This window comes from Lepidochelys kempii, chromosome 5 (assembly GCF_965140265.1).
Source record: "Lepidochelys kempii isolate rLepKem1 chromosome 5, rLepKem1.hap2, whole genome shotgun sequence".
Classification (NCBI taxonomy): Eukaryota; Metazoa; Chordata; order Testudines; family Cheloniidae; genus Lepidochelys; species Lepidochelys kempii.
The window spans coordinates 76,157,462-76,172,032 of record NC_133260.1 but is presented as its reverse complement, the minus strand read 5'-3'; the positions used below and the strand labels follow the sequence as shown (position 1 = coordinate 76,172,032).

Genomic DNA, 14,571 nt, shown 5'->3' with positions numbered 1-14,571 from the left:
AGAATTAGGCTGCATGGCAATTTACAAGATAAAACATTGCCAGTTTATACCAGTTTGGTATATAGTTGTAAATACATGTGTTATCTGGTAATTTTTCAGTTGGCTTATGCATTTTCCCCATAAATCCTAGAATCTCTATGCCCCCCACCCCCAGTTTAATCCATGCACCCATCCCTCACAGTCTGCCATCCTGCAAAGTGAGATGGGCTAGACAGAACTATTTTTAGACCTTAGTGATACCAGTCCTACACAGACTGAAGCGATCGCTGTAGAATCACACACACACATACCCCATATAATAAGGCACTTTAAAGTACCGTATAAATTAGTAAACTATCTTGCCTGTTTCAAACTAAGGTCAGCCTGGAATAAAGAGGGCATAAATCAAAACCCCAAGATCTACTCTGAACTCCAGATCCAGACACTAACAGGCTACCTCAAAACCTTGGATCAAAACACTCCTGAAAGTAGGTGTTAAAAATCTTGATCCATATCCAAACTTATCCACATTTTAGAATGTTCAGGTTCAGTGTTGAGACGCCACTCAGAGACATTTAAGCTGCAGATTTTTATTTGAACCTGGATGTAGAGTTTTTGTTCAGGTCTCCCATTTCACTCTGAATATATGCTTCTTTCATCATTTGCATAGTCAAGCCATTTAATTACATGTGAACTAATACACTTTTTTGCCTAGTTAGTACATCTGAAATCAGTATAGTACATTAACCATCAGCATTCTGAGGAAGTGGATGAGGGAGATGCAGAAGTATGCCCCGTTTTCAGGAATGGGAAATTCCAGCTTCTGCCATTATTACATAAGAACTGCACTTCACTCGCTGTGCAAGCGTAATTCAGTAACTACGAAAGGCACACAAACCTTAAAGCACTAGAGATATTAAAATGTTATTCTCTAACAAGCGACTTACCACAGATGCACCTCTCCCAGTCTGTGTACTACCAAGCCAAGGCATGTTGATAGGAGTGCCAGGATTGCTGTGTGTATAAGGTGTAGTTCCCTGAACATTTGCCAGGTCATCATGAGCATGTATAACCAAGAAGTCATCAGACCTATAAATGCAACATTAGTAACCAGAGGGATGATAAGACAGATTTTTGAAATAAAGCATTGAATTGCTATGGATTAGTTAGTTGAACTATAACCAAATTGCAAGAGGTACTCAAATAAAAATGAAATAAATATACCCTCTAGCCTCCACTTCTGCGTCATCATCAACCCAGGTGTAGATTTGTGTGGCTAGAATCCCAGAAACATCGAGTTCTTGAATGTCATGGCTGGAAGCTATTGCAATGCAGTTCCTGTTTGCCTGAAAAACAGTTACAAAAGAAAGAATTTAAAAACAACAGTTTCCCAGAATGGACCTTTAATTTTACTGTTGTCCTTTTGCTGGTACAATCATTTGAAGACAAGCATCTAGCTAGTCGATTTGCAGGTGCACACCTTTGTGCGTGCATATTGTACAGGTGTCTACATTCTATTGGGTCTACAACTGTGTAGGAAAAGTTGCAGTGATGGAGCTGAAATCTCTTTGAAAGTTTGTCCCCTTATGCTTGCCAGGCAAAGGTACACATGCATGTGACTGGTTTCAGAGTAACAGCTGTGTTAGTCTGTCTTCGCAAAAAGAAAAGGAGTACTTATGGCACCTTAGAGACTAACCAATTTATTTGAGCATGAGCTTCCGTGAGCTACAGCTCACTTCATCGGATGCATACCGTGGAAACTGCAGAAGACATTATATACACACAGAGACCATGGAACAATACCTCCTCCCACCCCACTGATGGGCTATTACCAGCAGGAGAGTGAGTTTGTGTGTGGGGGGGCGGAGGGTGAGAAAACCTGGATTTGTGCTGGAAATGGCCCAACTTGATGATCACTTTAGATAAGCTATTACCAGCAGGACAGTGGGGTGAGAGGAGGTATTGTTTCATGGTCTCTGTGTGTATATAATGTCTTCTGCAGTTTCCACGGTATGCATCCGATGAAGTGAGCTGTAGCTCAGGAAAGCTCATGCTCAAATAAATTGGTTAGTCTCTAAGGTGCCACAAGTACTCCTTCTCTATTCATGTGACTGTATAAGCCCCTTCCTCCTAGGAAGCTTGAGTTCCTTCTTACCGGTCTCCTTGGGGGAAGGCTAAATAGGTTACTGTTTAAGTTCTTATACAACAACATTTCTATCTCAGTGCCTTGCAGATGTATCTGAGTGAACACAAAAGCGCTCTCACATTCTCTCTTTCACCCCCTTCTCACTATACAGTAGAGCACTGTTCTTCAATTGACAGCCTGTGGCCCAGATCCAGCCCATGAGGACCGTCCATTTCACCCATCACCGAACATTAGCTGTCCCTTCATGCCTCTTGGGAAGCAGCAGCCAGAGCTGCTCAGGAAGCAGCAGAGGTCTCCCCCTCTCCCCTCAGAAACAGAGGAGGCTGCAGCCTTTTCTTACTGGGAAAGCGGGAGGAGCAGAAAGAGCCCTACAGCTCAGAGCAACTCCATTTTCCTTCCGCCCACCTCTCCTGTGAGCAGAGATGGCTTGTCCATTCCTCCCCCTTCCCTCCCTGTAAAACCCAACCTGGGGAGGAGAGTGAAGAACTCCTGCAATTGGCACCCCACCTTGAAGGGAGAGAGGGACCCCACTGCAGTCCTCCTGGCCTGGTAAAGGAGAGGTGAAGAACCTCAGTAGAAGCAGAAGTGAGGCTGTAGAAGCCAGAGTTTATCCAGGGTTGGGCGCTTGGTGGGTTGTGCAGATGGGGACTGGGGGCTGAATTGATGGAAGCTGAGACGATGCACTTCCGTTTCTTTTCTCGCTGTTTACTGTCATGCCATGTATTTAATTTAGAAACTTTTCATTTATGTTTAAACATATTGGAACTAGACTGTTAATACATTTCCACTTGCAGAGGTACACTTTTAATCAGGCACTTAATCAGAAGCTTATGCAACATAAAAGCACATCAATTATTGATTGCTTCATTAGTTTACACACATCATGCAGTCAAGTTTTTTTTTTGGGGGGGGGGCAAGGGAGAAGAAAAGATGGTGAAAGCAAGTGTCAAAATGTCAGGAAATAAGAAAGGAAAATTAGATGTTCATTTATTTCTCATGAGTTTAACTTCTAATATTAATTTAAAAGTTTTAACAGAATATTAATAGCATGCTGTTTTTCTAGCATTACAGTGTATTAGTATAGTTATTTGCAAGACTTCATTGAGTATGGTCTACTGGCATGCTTAAGCTTTTATTTTGTAATTAATAAATACAGTCTAGCACACCACTCTTGAAAGGTTGTGATCCTTGGTCAGTGGCAGGTTCACTGGAGAGCAAACACCCTGAGAGCCCTTTGGCCTGCCAAAATTTGGACATTGTGTTCTTTAACACCCCCAGAAAATGTAGTTGAATACCGCTGCAGAAGAGAGTTAGGTGGTTAGACCAAAAGAAGACCATCCTTCCCCCACTATAACTCCTCCCTTCCTCTTGCCTGATGGGGGATGTTGCTGCTGAGGGTGAGTGGAAAAGTAAAGCACCCATCTCTTCCTCTCTCCAACTGCTGCTCCTCTGTGCTAGCGACTAGGAGCAGCAAAGAGGGCAGTTTAGAAAGTGATTCCTCTGGGCGAACGAGGAGCAACAGGAGCAACTACATGACTCTTGGGCTGAATTTGTTGGGGTGGGCTGTTTACTGAGCCTAGAAGCCTGCCAGGCACAGCTGACAGCTTCCTAACAAGGCTCTAGCCTGCTATCCTTTGATCATTAATCCCTTTTTGATTCCTTTGTTGGGAGGCAGGATTAGTTTAGGGAGAACAGAGGTTTAAAAAGCCAACTTATAAACGACCAGAGGAGATAGCAAACAGGAGCAGCAAACTAGGAAATTTTGTGGGGAAACTTGGAGAGGGAGCATGAGAGCCAGCTACACCTAACAAACGTTCTCTAAGCTTTGGTCAACAACACCCCTGTCAAAACACACACACAAATTAGAGGAATGGGCCAAAAGAAATATGAAGAGGTTCAACAAAGACAAGTCCTGCACTTAGGAAGGAAGAATCCCATGCACTGCTACAGACTAGGGACCAAGTGGCTAGGCAGCAATTCTGCAGAAAAGGACCTAGGGGTTACGGTGGACGAGAAGCTGCATATGAGTCAGCAATGTGCCCTTGTTGCCAAGAAGGCTAACTGCATTTTGGGCTGTATAAGTAGGAGCATTGCCAGCAGATTGAGGGACTGATCATTCCCCTCTATTTGGCATTGGTGAGGTCTCATCTGGAGTATTGTGTCCAGTTTTGGGCCTCTCACTCCAATTTTTCCACATCCTTCTTGTAAAGAGTCCAGAGGAAGGCAACAAAAATTATTAGGGGGGCTGGAGCACGACTTATGAGGAGAGCTGAGGGAACTGGGATTGTTTAGTCTACAGAAGAGACGAATGAGGGGGGATTTGATAGCTGCTTTCAACTACCTGAAAGGGGGTTCCAAAGAGGATGGATCTAGACTGTTCTCAGTGATAGCAGATGACAGAACAAGGAGTAATGGTCTCAAGTTGCAGTGGGGGCGGTTTAGGTTGGATATTAGGAAAAACTTTTTCACTAGGAGGGTGGTGAAGCACTGGAATGGGTTACCTAGGGAGCTGGTGGAATCTCCTTCCTTAGAGGTTTTTAAGGTCAGGCTTGACAAAGCCCTGGCTGGGATGATTTAGTTGGGGATTAAGTCCTGCTCTGAGCAGGGGGTTACCTAGATGACCTCCTGAGGTCCCTTCCAACCCTGATATTCTATGATCATTGGAAGAGTAGAAATAATGCAGGCAGAAGTCCAGCAGCAGAGTGTGGGCTATCCAGTTTATTGCACTGAATGAAGTGTGTAAGATTATCTGTCTTGTGGCCTGGTGGCATATCTGTGCATTCGATGCAAGCAACTCATGGCCCTCAGAGACCAAGTATGGGCTCCTGAGATTAGAGTGGCTGAACTGAAGGAGCTAAGGGAGAGAGTTACACAGATGCGATTTTCAGAGACATGGTAGAGCAGTCCCATCCCTAAGGAAAGGGATAGATAATAAAACAGAAAATATCATAATGCCACTATATAAATGCATAGTAGGCCCACACCTTGAATACTGTATGCAGTTCTGGTTGCCCCGTCTCAAAAGAGATACATTAGTATTGGAAAAAGTACAGAGAAGGGCAACAAAAATGATTAAGGGTATGGAACAGCTTCCATATGAAGAGAAGTTAGAAAGACAGACTGTTCGGCTTGGAAAAGAGATGACTGAGGGGTGAGTCTACAACATCGTGAATAGTGTGGAGAAAGGGAATAAAAGTGTTATTTACACCTTCACACAACACATGAACCAAGGGTCACTCAACGAAATTAACAGGCAGCAAGTTTAAAACAACCAAAAAGTAAGTACTTCTTCACAGAGTCACCTGTGGAACTCATTGCCAGAGGATGTGGGGGAAGCCAAACAAGTGGCCAATCCCAGGTGCTTCATAGGGAATGAACAGAACAGGTAATCATGAAGTGATCCATCCCCTGTTGCCCATTCCCAGATTCTGGCAAACAGAGGCTAGCGACACCAAATTGCCCTGTTCTGTTAATTCCCTCTGAAGCATCTGGCACCAGCTATGGTCGGAAGGCAGGATACTGAGCTAGCTGGACCATTAATCCGACCCAGTATGGCCGTTCTTATGTTCTGTTCAGTAAGACATGAAGAACAGGAGTGGGAGCACTGAGTGCAGCAAGGAAGGGAGCTGCTGCAAGTTTAACCTCTAGTGACAGGGGAGGAGGACAGAGGAAGGAACACTGGGACAGTTCAAGCCATATTCAGACTGCTGGCAAGTGTGACATATTCTTACACAGTAAGAGTACTATCTATAAGAATAGTCTGAAGCATAATGTCCAGTCTATTTTAACACGCAAAATGACCTTTTCTTTATACTCACTTTATTGACTGCAAAAGCAGTAATGATGTCAGATTCCTTATGAATAATTCTTGCTTTACCTCCTGGATATCCCAGATTTGCTTCTATCTGTATTTAGGAAATAAAATCCATATTTCTGTAAGTACAAGCCTTTGTTCAACTTTTAATTCATATTGCAAACATAAAGGCGAAATACTAGACCATATCTGATTATTACGTAAATGTCTCAATGGCAAACATAATGTGGTATATGCTAAGTAGGATCCTTAATTGAGTCTACTCGGAAAACTAAAATGTTAGAAGTATTAACAGGTTTGGCTTCTTTTTTATTCTATCAAGCTTGCCATATTGGGGGATTCTACAAGTTCTCATCTCAATCACACTTTTGTACCCCATTATCCTCCTTGAAATGCTAGAGAGGGATGTGGACTGCACACGTATATAAGGATGTTGATGAGAAAAAACATCAGGCACTTTATTATGTTTACACTTGATTTTTTACGAAGGAAGGATCACAAGAGATCCATAAGGGACTTGTGAATATTTGCTGCAACTTACTTCTTTGTATGTCAGCACTGAAGTAGATGAGATCAGCCAAGGGACGTGCAGATAAATAATTTGAAATTCTTGTCTTATTTTGCCCACCTGCCATCCATTCAATGATACAAATCTGCTGGGCCGTCCTGCACTTTTTCACATTTCAAAAATACACAAATTGAAGCAGCCGATAGAAAAGATTTAGCTTTGGAATGAGGATTTTTCTATCTAAGGTAGCGTTTGACTCTTTTGACTGATCTGCATTCAATTCTAAAGCAGAAATCATTTTACAAAGTATTTTAGCTATTTGTCAGGGCAGTACAAGATTCCAAAGAGGAACCTGCGACTGCACTGATAAAACTGAGAAATTCCCAGGGGAACAAAACCATTACCACTATAATGAGATCATGAAGTGCTACAAAACATCAATGAGGACACAGAAATTAGGACATGTATTGCAAACTTGAATTTGGTAAGTGCTCCAAAATATAACAAGTGCAAGGTTCCAGAACTGCTGTTTTCTGGCTTCTCTATCTCAGTTTACTGAATCTGAAGTCTTCGCCAGTCTTAAAGGCCCAGAGGCCTCATTCAGCACTGGGACTCCATTGTACTAGTCCCTGTTTAAACAAATGCAGAGATGTGGTCCCTAGTACCATGTGGTATCCAGCTCCTTGGAACAGTGTATGTAGAAGCTTCCCTGCTCCTTTACTCTCATAAATCCTAAACTTTCAAGAGTATTTTATTGTTTTAATTAGCTGTTTTTTTTTCCAGAGTCTGCTTTTCTTTGCTTCTCGTCTTCTTCCACTGTTATTGTTAAGTGTGACACAGTTAACCAGATACTAAGTTTAGGATTTTCATATACACTGCAGTAAAAACAGTCTGCATGTTCCTTTCCTACTGTTTACTAAGAAGATACTTGCATTGCTTATGTTACACCTGTAGTTATATTTTAAATATTTGGTACAGTATATGTTTGGAAGACATAAGATGCCACCTTGAGTTTGGTCATTTTGCAGAGGTCACTTTTTAAATAAAGCTAAAACAGCCTTGAAGGTATGAAAAAAAAATCTGTTATTCAATTCTTACTGAAATACACAAAACAGAGTTATCTTAATTAGAAAAAATCCACATGAAAGGTTTATTCTTGATGTGCTCCCAATCATGAATTTAAAAGCATGATGAAAGGGCTGGTTCAGTGACCTAGTGGTAATACACTGCACTACTACAGTGCAGTGGAGATTAGAATCTAAAACCCATTTGATGATCCATGTAGAAGTTAGCTAATATTCTGTCAGAAAGTGTACTTCATGCTGTTACCAGGGTGCATTCCACTGGCTCAGTGGGTGATAAATAGCACACTTTCCACAGATCCATATATTTTTAAGATGAGATGGAACCATTATGATAATCTAATGTGACCTTCTGCGCAACACAGGCCACAGATCTTTCTGAATGAAGCCCAAAATTTCTGGTTGAGTGACAATATAGCCTTTAAATACAGTCACCCAATTTTAATTTAAGGAACATGCTGCCAAAGCAGGAACCCAATGGTACAAAAGAGGCAGAGATCCCACCAAAAGGCCTATAATCCTGGTAAGGAAGGAGTGATCCTAGGGAGCATGCAATGCTGCTTTCAGGGTTGAAACAATGCACTTCAATGTCTTGAAGTGACCAGGTCTTCTACCTCGATTCCTGAATCTTAGGCATGCTATGTTATGGTAAGCAAATTATAGAAGAATTGTGAGAGGTTAAGTAGCTTTTAGTGAAATGCAGCTCACCTGTGAAAATATATAAAAATGTCTAAAACAGGCGTTTTTAATGGCTGGAAACAAAATAAAGTTTTATTGCTAATAAATTGGAATTAAGCACGAGTTGAATGGAATTCTTATCTGTATCAACAATCAAAAAATTCATAATCGACAATCCTCAAATCCACATTGTGAAGTATTGTAGTTATTAAGTGCAAAAATTGTGCTAAGTTACTATCTCATGAGGGACTGAGGCACAAAATAGCATATTCTGCTTTTATGGGACAATATACTAATGCAATACTTACCTTTCTCACATGGCTGTTCAATCAACCGTTTTTAAAGTGCTTACAAACAACTTTAAGTGTCATGTATGTGCAAAATATTTTCACAGAATTAGTATTTAGCAAATTATTAATCCATATACTAATTCTGTTATGCATTCTAACTCAAGTTTCAATGCAGCTGTAAGGACACGGAGAATTTATTTTAGAATCAGTCTTGATTTGCAGAACTACATCCTATACAATATTACTGATGTAACTGCCAGACTTCTTGCAAAGTTAAGCTCACCACACTGCGCACAGTTGTAAACAGGTTAACAAAGATGAATATCAGTTTAATGATTGTAGACAGTAGGTGTTTCCGAGTGAAAGAATAAGTCTAATTTCATTTGAAAATTATCATTGTGTACCTTATTGAAGATAGGGTCCTCCAACATTGTATTTCTGATGGTTTCACTGTGGTCCTCTAATGACTTCACCAAGAAAGAACAATCACAGGAAAAAGAGTAAAGATGAGATATAACATACAAGGTACTGAGGAAATCCTTACTCCTATGTTAATCTTTCCAACACACAACAAAATTAAAAAAACACTCCACACTGAATTGCACAGATACTTACATAAAAATATTTTGTTCAGCATTTACAGTCTAATTCTCAAATTTTCTTCCTAATCTACACAGTTGCTGAAAAAATGACTTTTAAGGTTATATTCTATAGTGTATCACAGTGTTTCATCTACTTTAGTAGTCAACTTCTGTGTAAAACTTAGAACTTACCAGTATGACACACTGATGGTGAATGTACTAGCAATGACAGCAGGAAATCCCACAGTAGTCAAAGTAAAGTCATAGCTAGCAGTTCTAAACTACCTATATTGCTTCACAAGCACTTAAGGCACACATCAAGTGCAGCATAACAACAGAGCTGCATTAATTAAATTAAGAATTTTTGTCACACATTAGATATCTGTCCCTCCTCCATCTCCCTCTATTCCTACACTGCCATTATCCTCCTAACAGCTGAGGAGAACAGGTTCGGACTTACTCAGGAATGTGACAAAACTGCACCATGTTTTAGTCATAGTGGAAAACTCAAAATGTTACAACAGACTTTCAATTTCAGCTCATCAGGAAGAAACAAGCTTGTAGTCAAAGTCCAGATCTACCATGCTGCCTCAAAACTATTTCATACCAGTAAGAATACTTAAATACTGCTAACATCCTGTACATAAATGACTACTCTTTCACATAAACACACATACATGTTATTTAAACTTTATCTTTTAGAGAGTACTGAAGAATGCAATCACTCCACATTTAGTGAAAATTCATGTACACTAGAATTCCTGTTCACCTGACAACTATCTTGATTGTCCTACAGATGTTCCCTTGCTCTGATCATATCCTCCTGTCTGATTCTCTGAGACAGCAGTATCTCTCTGACACTAGTCGTGTCTGGTACCACTGCCTCATGTCAATAACTGACATGAAGTATACATTCCAGAGAGTCAGCCCAAATGGAGCATGTGGCCTAGAAAACCAGGGTGTGGATAGAGAACCTTATTCAAGTAGTATCACTTGCACTGTAAATGGGAGCTGAGTTTATTTTGATGTTTTTTCAAAACTATAAGGTAAGGAGGTAGGATTCAGTAGGCAATCATGGGATGCACAAGATAAACTGGTAGGGACAGACTCAATTTTGAAGGTTACGACTGATTAGGTTGCAAATTGGAATCTTTTGGGTGTATAAATATATATATATTTTTTAAACAAACTGTCAGCCTTTGAGGTAACTCTTATTACCAACAATGCAAGGCTTTTCATACAATTCAAAAGGTAGCCATTTACTTTTTGTTTCGAGTGGCACTGTGGGACTTATATCAAGGTAACACCCAAAATGCAGCAAATTTTTCAGCCCACGAGATTTGGTATCTAGGGACAGCCCCCAAACACCAAGCCTGTTATCCACAAATTTGTGCTCTAGAAAGCAAGTAAGCCAGCTTTCATATGTTTTACCTTAAATCCAGGCTCTTGCTTAACATAATTTTATGTACTATACAGACCTCATTTAGGCATCTTTTCTTTGTAAATATATTTCTGATGAAGGTTTCCTGGACTTCCTCTTGTTTAACTAGGTACTGCCAAAGCCTCTTCACAGACTGTGCAACATGACTGTTAGATCTATAGATAAAATTAAAATAAGTATGTGTTTATTTATGCTGGTAATCACAAGAGATTCAAATTATTATTAGCATACAACTCATACCAAATAAAATGCTGTAAAAGGAAATGTTCAGGTTGTGACGAACTGAAAATGTGGAAATCCAGAATTGAGTCAGCCACAGCTATCGTTTCCTGTGTCAATTAGCGAAGTACAAATAATTATATATTTAACAATTAACAGAGTGCCCAAGATTGCAGTATAAATGGCACAGTATATTATGATACACAATATACTTTTCTGAGACCTCTGAAAACACCTAGCCACAGTTAGACTCCAACTTCAAATTTACAGCTTACATTTTGAAGTTTCTTTAATGCTTTGCTGAGTTCCTTGCCCTGATAGGGGGAGGAAATTTAAGTTATTAACCAATATGCTAGGAGCAGATAAGCATAGATAATACCGACAAATACTGAAAGTGAAAACATAGCTGTACGGGGATAATGATGCATAGGAATTACTCCTTATCACAGCAGTGGCTTAGAATAATTTTGTTTTCCCCAAGAAACTAAACTATGTTTAAGGTAAACGGTAAAGAAACAAAACAATAAAAATACCCTCCAAATTTTATTCCCACCAATTTTTTTTTAAAAAATTACTATTTAACCTTAAGAACATCAAGGGGTATCAGAAATTGGTTTTCTTGTTTGTACTTGAGGATCATCCAGAAGACTGACAAACTCAAGTGCAAAAGTAACATCAAAACAGGCAAACCTGAGCTCACCCCTCACTTGAAAGGGAGGACTTCTTGTATCTTTCACAAAGCCCTTTTCTCCGAATAGTTTGTCAAGATTTTGAGTTAAACAGGTTTTAAAGAAACAGAATAGTAGCGAACCTCAGATGAATATGCTGTAAGTACCCCAACACTGTGGAAATCTTTGGAAAGGTGGCTAGGTACCCCAACACTGTGGAAATCTTTGGAAAGGTGGCTAGGTTGACCATGAAGGAGTCAAGAGCACAGCCAACTACTGGATACTCAAGGGTGAGAGGAGGGAGGGAATAGAGATGTGTGTACAGTATATCATTCAAAATATTTTTTTTAAAATCAAGTAAACGAGACAACTAAGATTACAGTTGTTAGGAACTACCAGTTTACAATGGAAAAGAAGTGCACTTAACTGCTGGCTGTGGAGCTCATGCAGATGCCATTGGGAGAAAAGGAACATATGGTTACATAAATGTGTGGTGTTGATATCCAATTTAAAAAACTGAGTTACAAATTACTTGCTGATACCACAATGTTTTCGGTTGCATGATGAAATATTATGAGCCCACAGTCAATGCAGGGAAAAAAAGTTACTGAAGTGAGCTGTAGCTCACAAAAGCTTATGCTCAAATAAATTTGTTAGTCTCTAAGTGCCACAAGTACTCCTTTTCTTTTTACTGTTGCTTTTGTTGTAACTAGGAGAGAGAGAGGGGGAACTTCTTTTATGACAATGTTCGTTTAGACCTTGCCCTGGTCTCCTTAACACCACAATGCTTCCTCAGAAGGTAGATCAAAGACCTGTCACACTTTTTTTTTTTAAATTAACAAATGGTCAGCTATTGAAATGAATAAGGATCCTTACTCTGACTGTGGCAAATATAGGTTTGCCCCCACTTAAACAGTAAATTGACTTTTGGCATTGGGCTTTGCGAACTTCAAAAATGTGATTTCTTTCTCCACATCTGACTACCTTCATTGCTTAGGGCCAAAGTTTCAGAAATCTACACACACATGTTAAATTGCACACATTTGAGCGTACAGTTATAACTGAGAGAAAGTATGGCACATGCACACATGCCAGGCATGCATCTACCTGGACATATGCACTAAATCTGTGCTACTTGCATATACAAGCAAACATTTCTGAAATTATGGCCCTTCACTTCCTTACCAAGGAAAACTAATTAAAATGTTCAGAAGATGTATATTAACACATTTTTTAAAAGTCACATGCTCACTTGAAAGGAGTGTTTGTAGGTTCAAGCAAAGCTTTGTGGCGAAGGAGCGCAGGACCTGCCAATAATGCATCCTCAGAAATATGAGCAGAAATTAAATTCTGAGGTGGGCCACCATGTATCTCAAGTCGCCGGAGAAGAACTTGCTCCCAGCGCTGAAATGTCTTCAGAATGGCATGGCACAGCGGGGAGCTAACTGGAAGCTCTACAAGGACAAATCAAACAAAATAACTATTTTATGTCTGCTAGAATCTTCATGAGAATCACTTCACTGTCAAGTGTTTCAAATACTTTAATCTAACGTACATCTGTTTATTATACACATGCACACTTTTAAAAAAAATTCATTTATGAACAAGTGGTCAGGGTGTAGAGCATTGTATTGCTTTTTGCTGGCAGAAGAGCTAGATATGGGAGGAGGGCCCAAGCATCTAGGCCAGTGTATGTATAGCACCAGAGATATACTTTGACCTACAAAAGGAAAGAACATGGTTCATTAATTAACTTGGGGAAGGAAAGCACATGGTTCATTAACTAACTCGGGGTAGTGAAAAACATTTATATACAGCTATTGACAACTTCCTTAAATGATTAAGAGGTAAACAAAACTGCTAGAAATTGGAACCAAAATATATAAGTACTAATACTTCGTGGAAAAAACCTCAGTATTTAAAGTGTACCAATGTTACTATAGTAATAGTGTCAGGATAAATAAATCCAAAACAAGTTATTTACAACACACTGCTGAATGCAGAAGAAGCTAAACGGCTGATTAGTATTTATTATGCAGTTAAGTTACTGAATTCATTGTCGGATTATTGAATATGGAAAGACATCTCCATTACTGCACTGTTACCTGAAAGATCATGCCCAGCCAAGGGGTAGAAATTCTTCAACCTATGAAGCACCAACTGAACCATAGCCAATCGCATCAGTGACCAGCTAACAACAAGAAAATATGCATGAGTCATTGATTGACCTCTGCCAACTGTAAGAAAATTTCACTTTAAAATAAAACTTTAACATCTCTACTATAGGAATGTTTTTAGCTTTTATTAACCAAAATATTATAAAGAGTTAATAAACCATGAATATATTTAGAACCTTAAGGATACCCTGGATGCCAAAACAACTGAATGCATCCGATGGAGTGAGCTGTAGCTCATGAAAGCTTATGCTCAAATAAATTTGTTAGTCTCTAAGGTGCCACAAGTCCACCTTTTCTTTTTGCGGATACAGACTAACACGGTTGCTACTCTGAAAACAACTATTACACATAATAAAAAAGACATCATTAAAATATTATATCCATGCGTTATTTATAATGAAACAAAGAAGATAATGCATTCCTAGGAAATATATGCATTTCTTGAAGGGCTGCCATATTATATCACACACTTCTGCAGTAAGTTTCTAGAAATGCACTGTCAACAATGTCAGAAAAAACATGAGAATCTAAGCGATTCATACCTGTATGAATTTGAATTAGAGTGCTCCTGAAGGTGTAAATCTGATGTAAAATCATCATCCTCATCATCACTTCCCTGACTCTCCTCTGAATCATATTCTACTCTACTTTGTGAGGTTGGAAAAAAAGGCTAAAAAAGCACAGAAAAAATATTTTAGTTCAGCAAAACTATATCTGCCAAAACTATTTCAAACTGTTTCAAATACTATTAAAATGTATGGTAATATTTAAAAAAAGACAGTTACCTTTTCCATAACTGGTGTTCAAGATGTGTTGCTCATGTCTATTCCACAATAGGTGTGCGTGCTCACCATGTGCACCGGTGCCAGAAGTTTTTCCCCTAGCAATATGTGTAGGGGAGAGTCGGCCTGGTGCGGTATAAGGGGAGCTGCACCTCTCCCCACCCTCAGTTCCTTCTTGCCAGACAACTCCGACAGAGGGGAAGGAG

The 14,571-nt window shown here is 39.6% G+C and overlaps 1 protein-coding gene across 6 annotated transcripts in view; it reads right to left on the bottom strand.

The window, feature by feature from the left end:
* The window catches only part of DMXL1 (Dmx like 1), a 146,205-nt gene that overhangs the window by 16,275 nt on the left and 115,359 nt on the right, over positions 1-14,571 (bottom strand). For 4 of the 6 annotated variants that reach the window (XM_073344772.1, XM_073344775.1, XM_073344773.1 and 1 more), the window contains 8 exons: positions 14,126-14,253; positions 13,512-13,597; positions 12,659-12,860; positions 10,557-10,674; positions 8,902-8,964; positions 5,944-6,030; positions 1,204-1,325; positions 927-1,068 (listed from right to left, as the gene is read on the bottom strand). In XM_073344772.1, coding sequence (XP_073200873.1) covers positions 927-1,068; positions 1,204-1,325; positions 5,944-6,030; positions 8,902-8,964; positions 10,557-10,674; positions 12,659-12,860; positions 13,512-13,597; positions 14,126-14,253 — 948 coding nt within the window. Of the gene's footprint in view, positions 1-926; positions 1,069-1,203; positions 1,326-5,943; positions 6,031-6,480; positions 6,611-8,901; positions 8,965-10,556; positions 10,675-12,658; positions 12,861-13,511; positions 13,598-14,125; positions 14,254-14,571 lie in introns of those variants that run through there. The other 2 variants (XR_012159032.1, XM_073344776.1) reach the window with 2 other exon arrangements.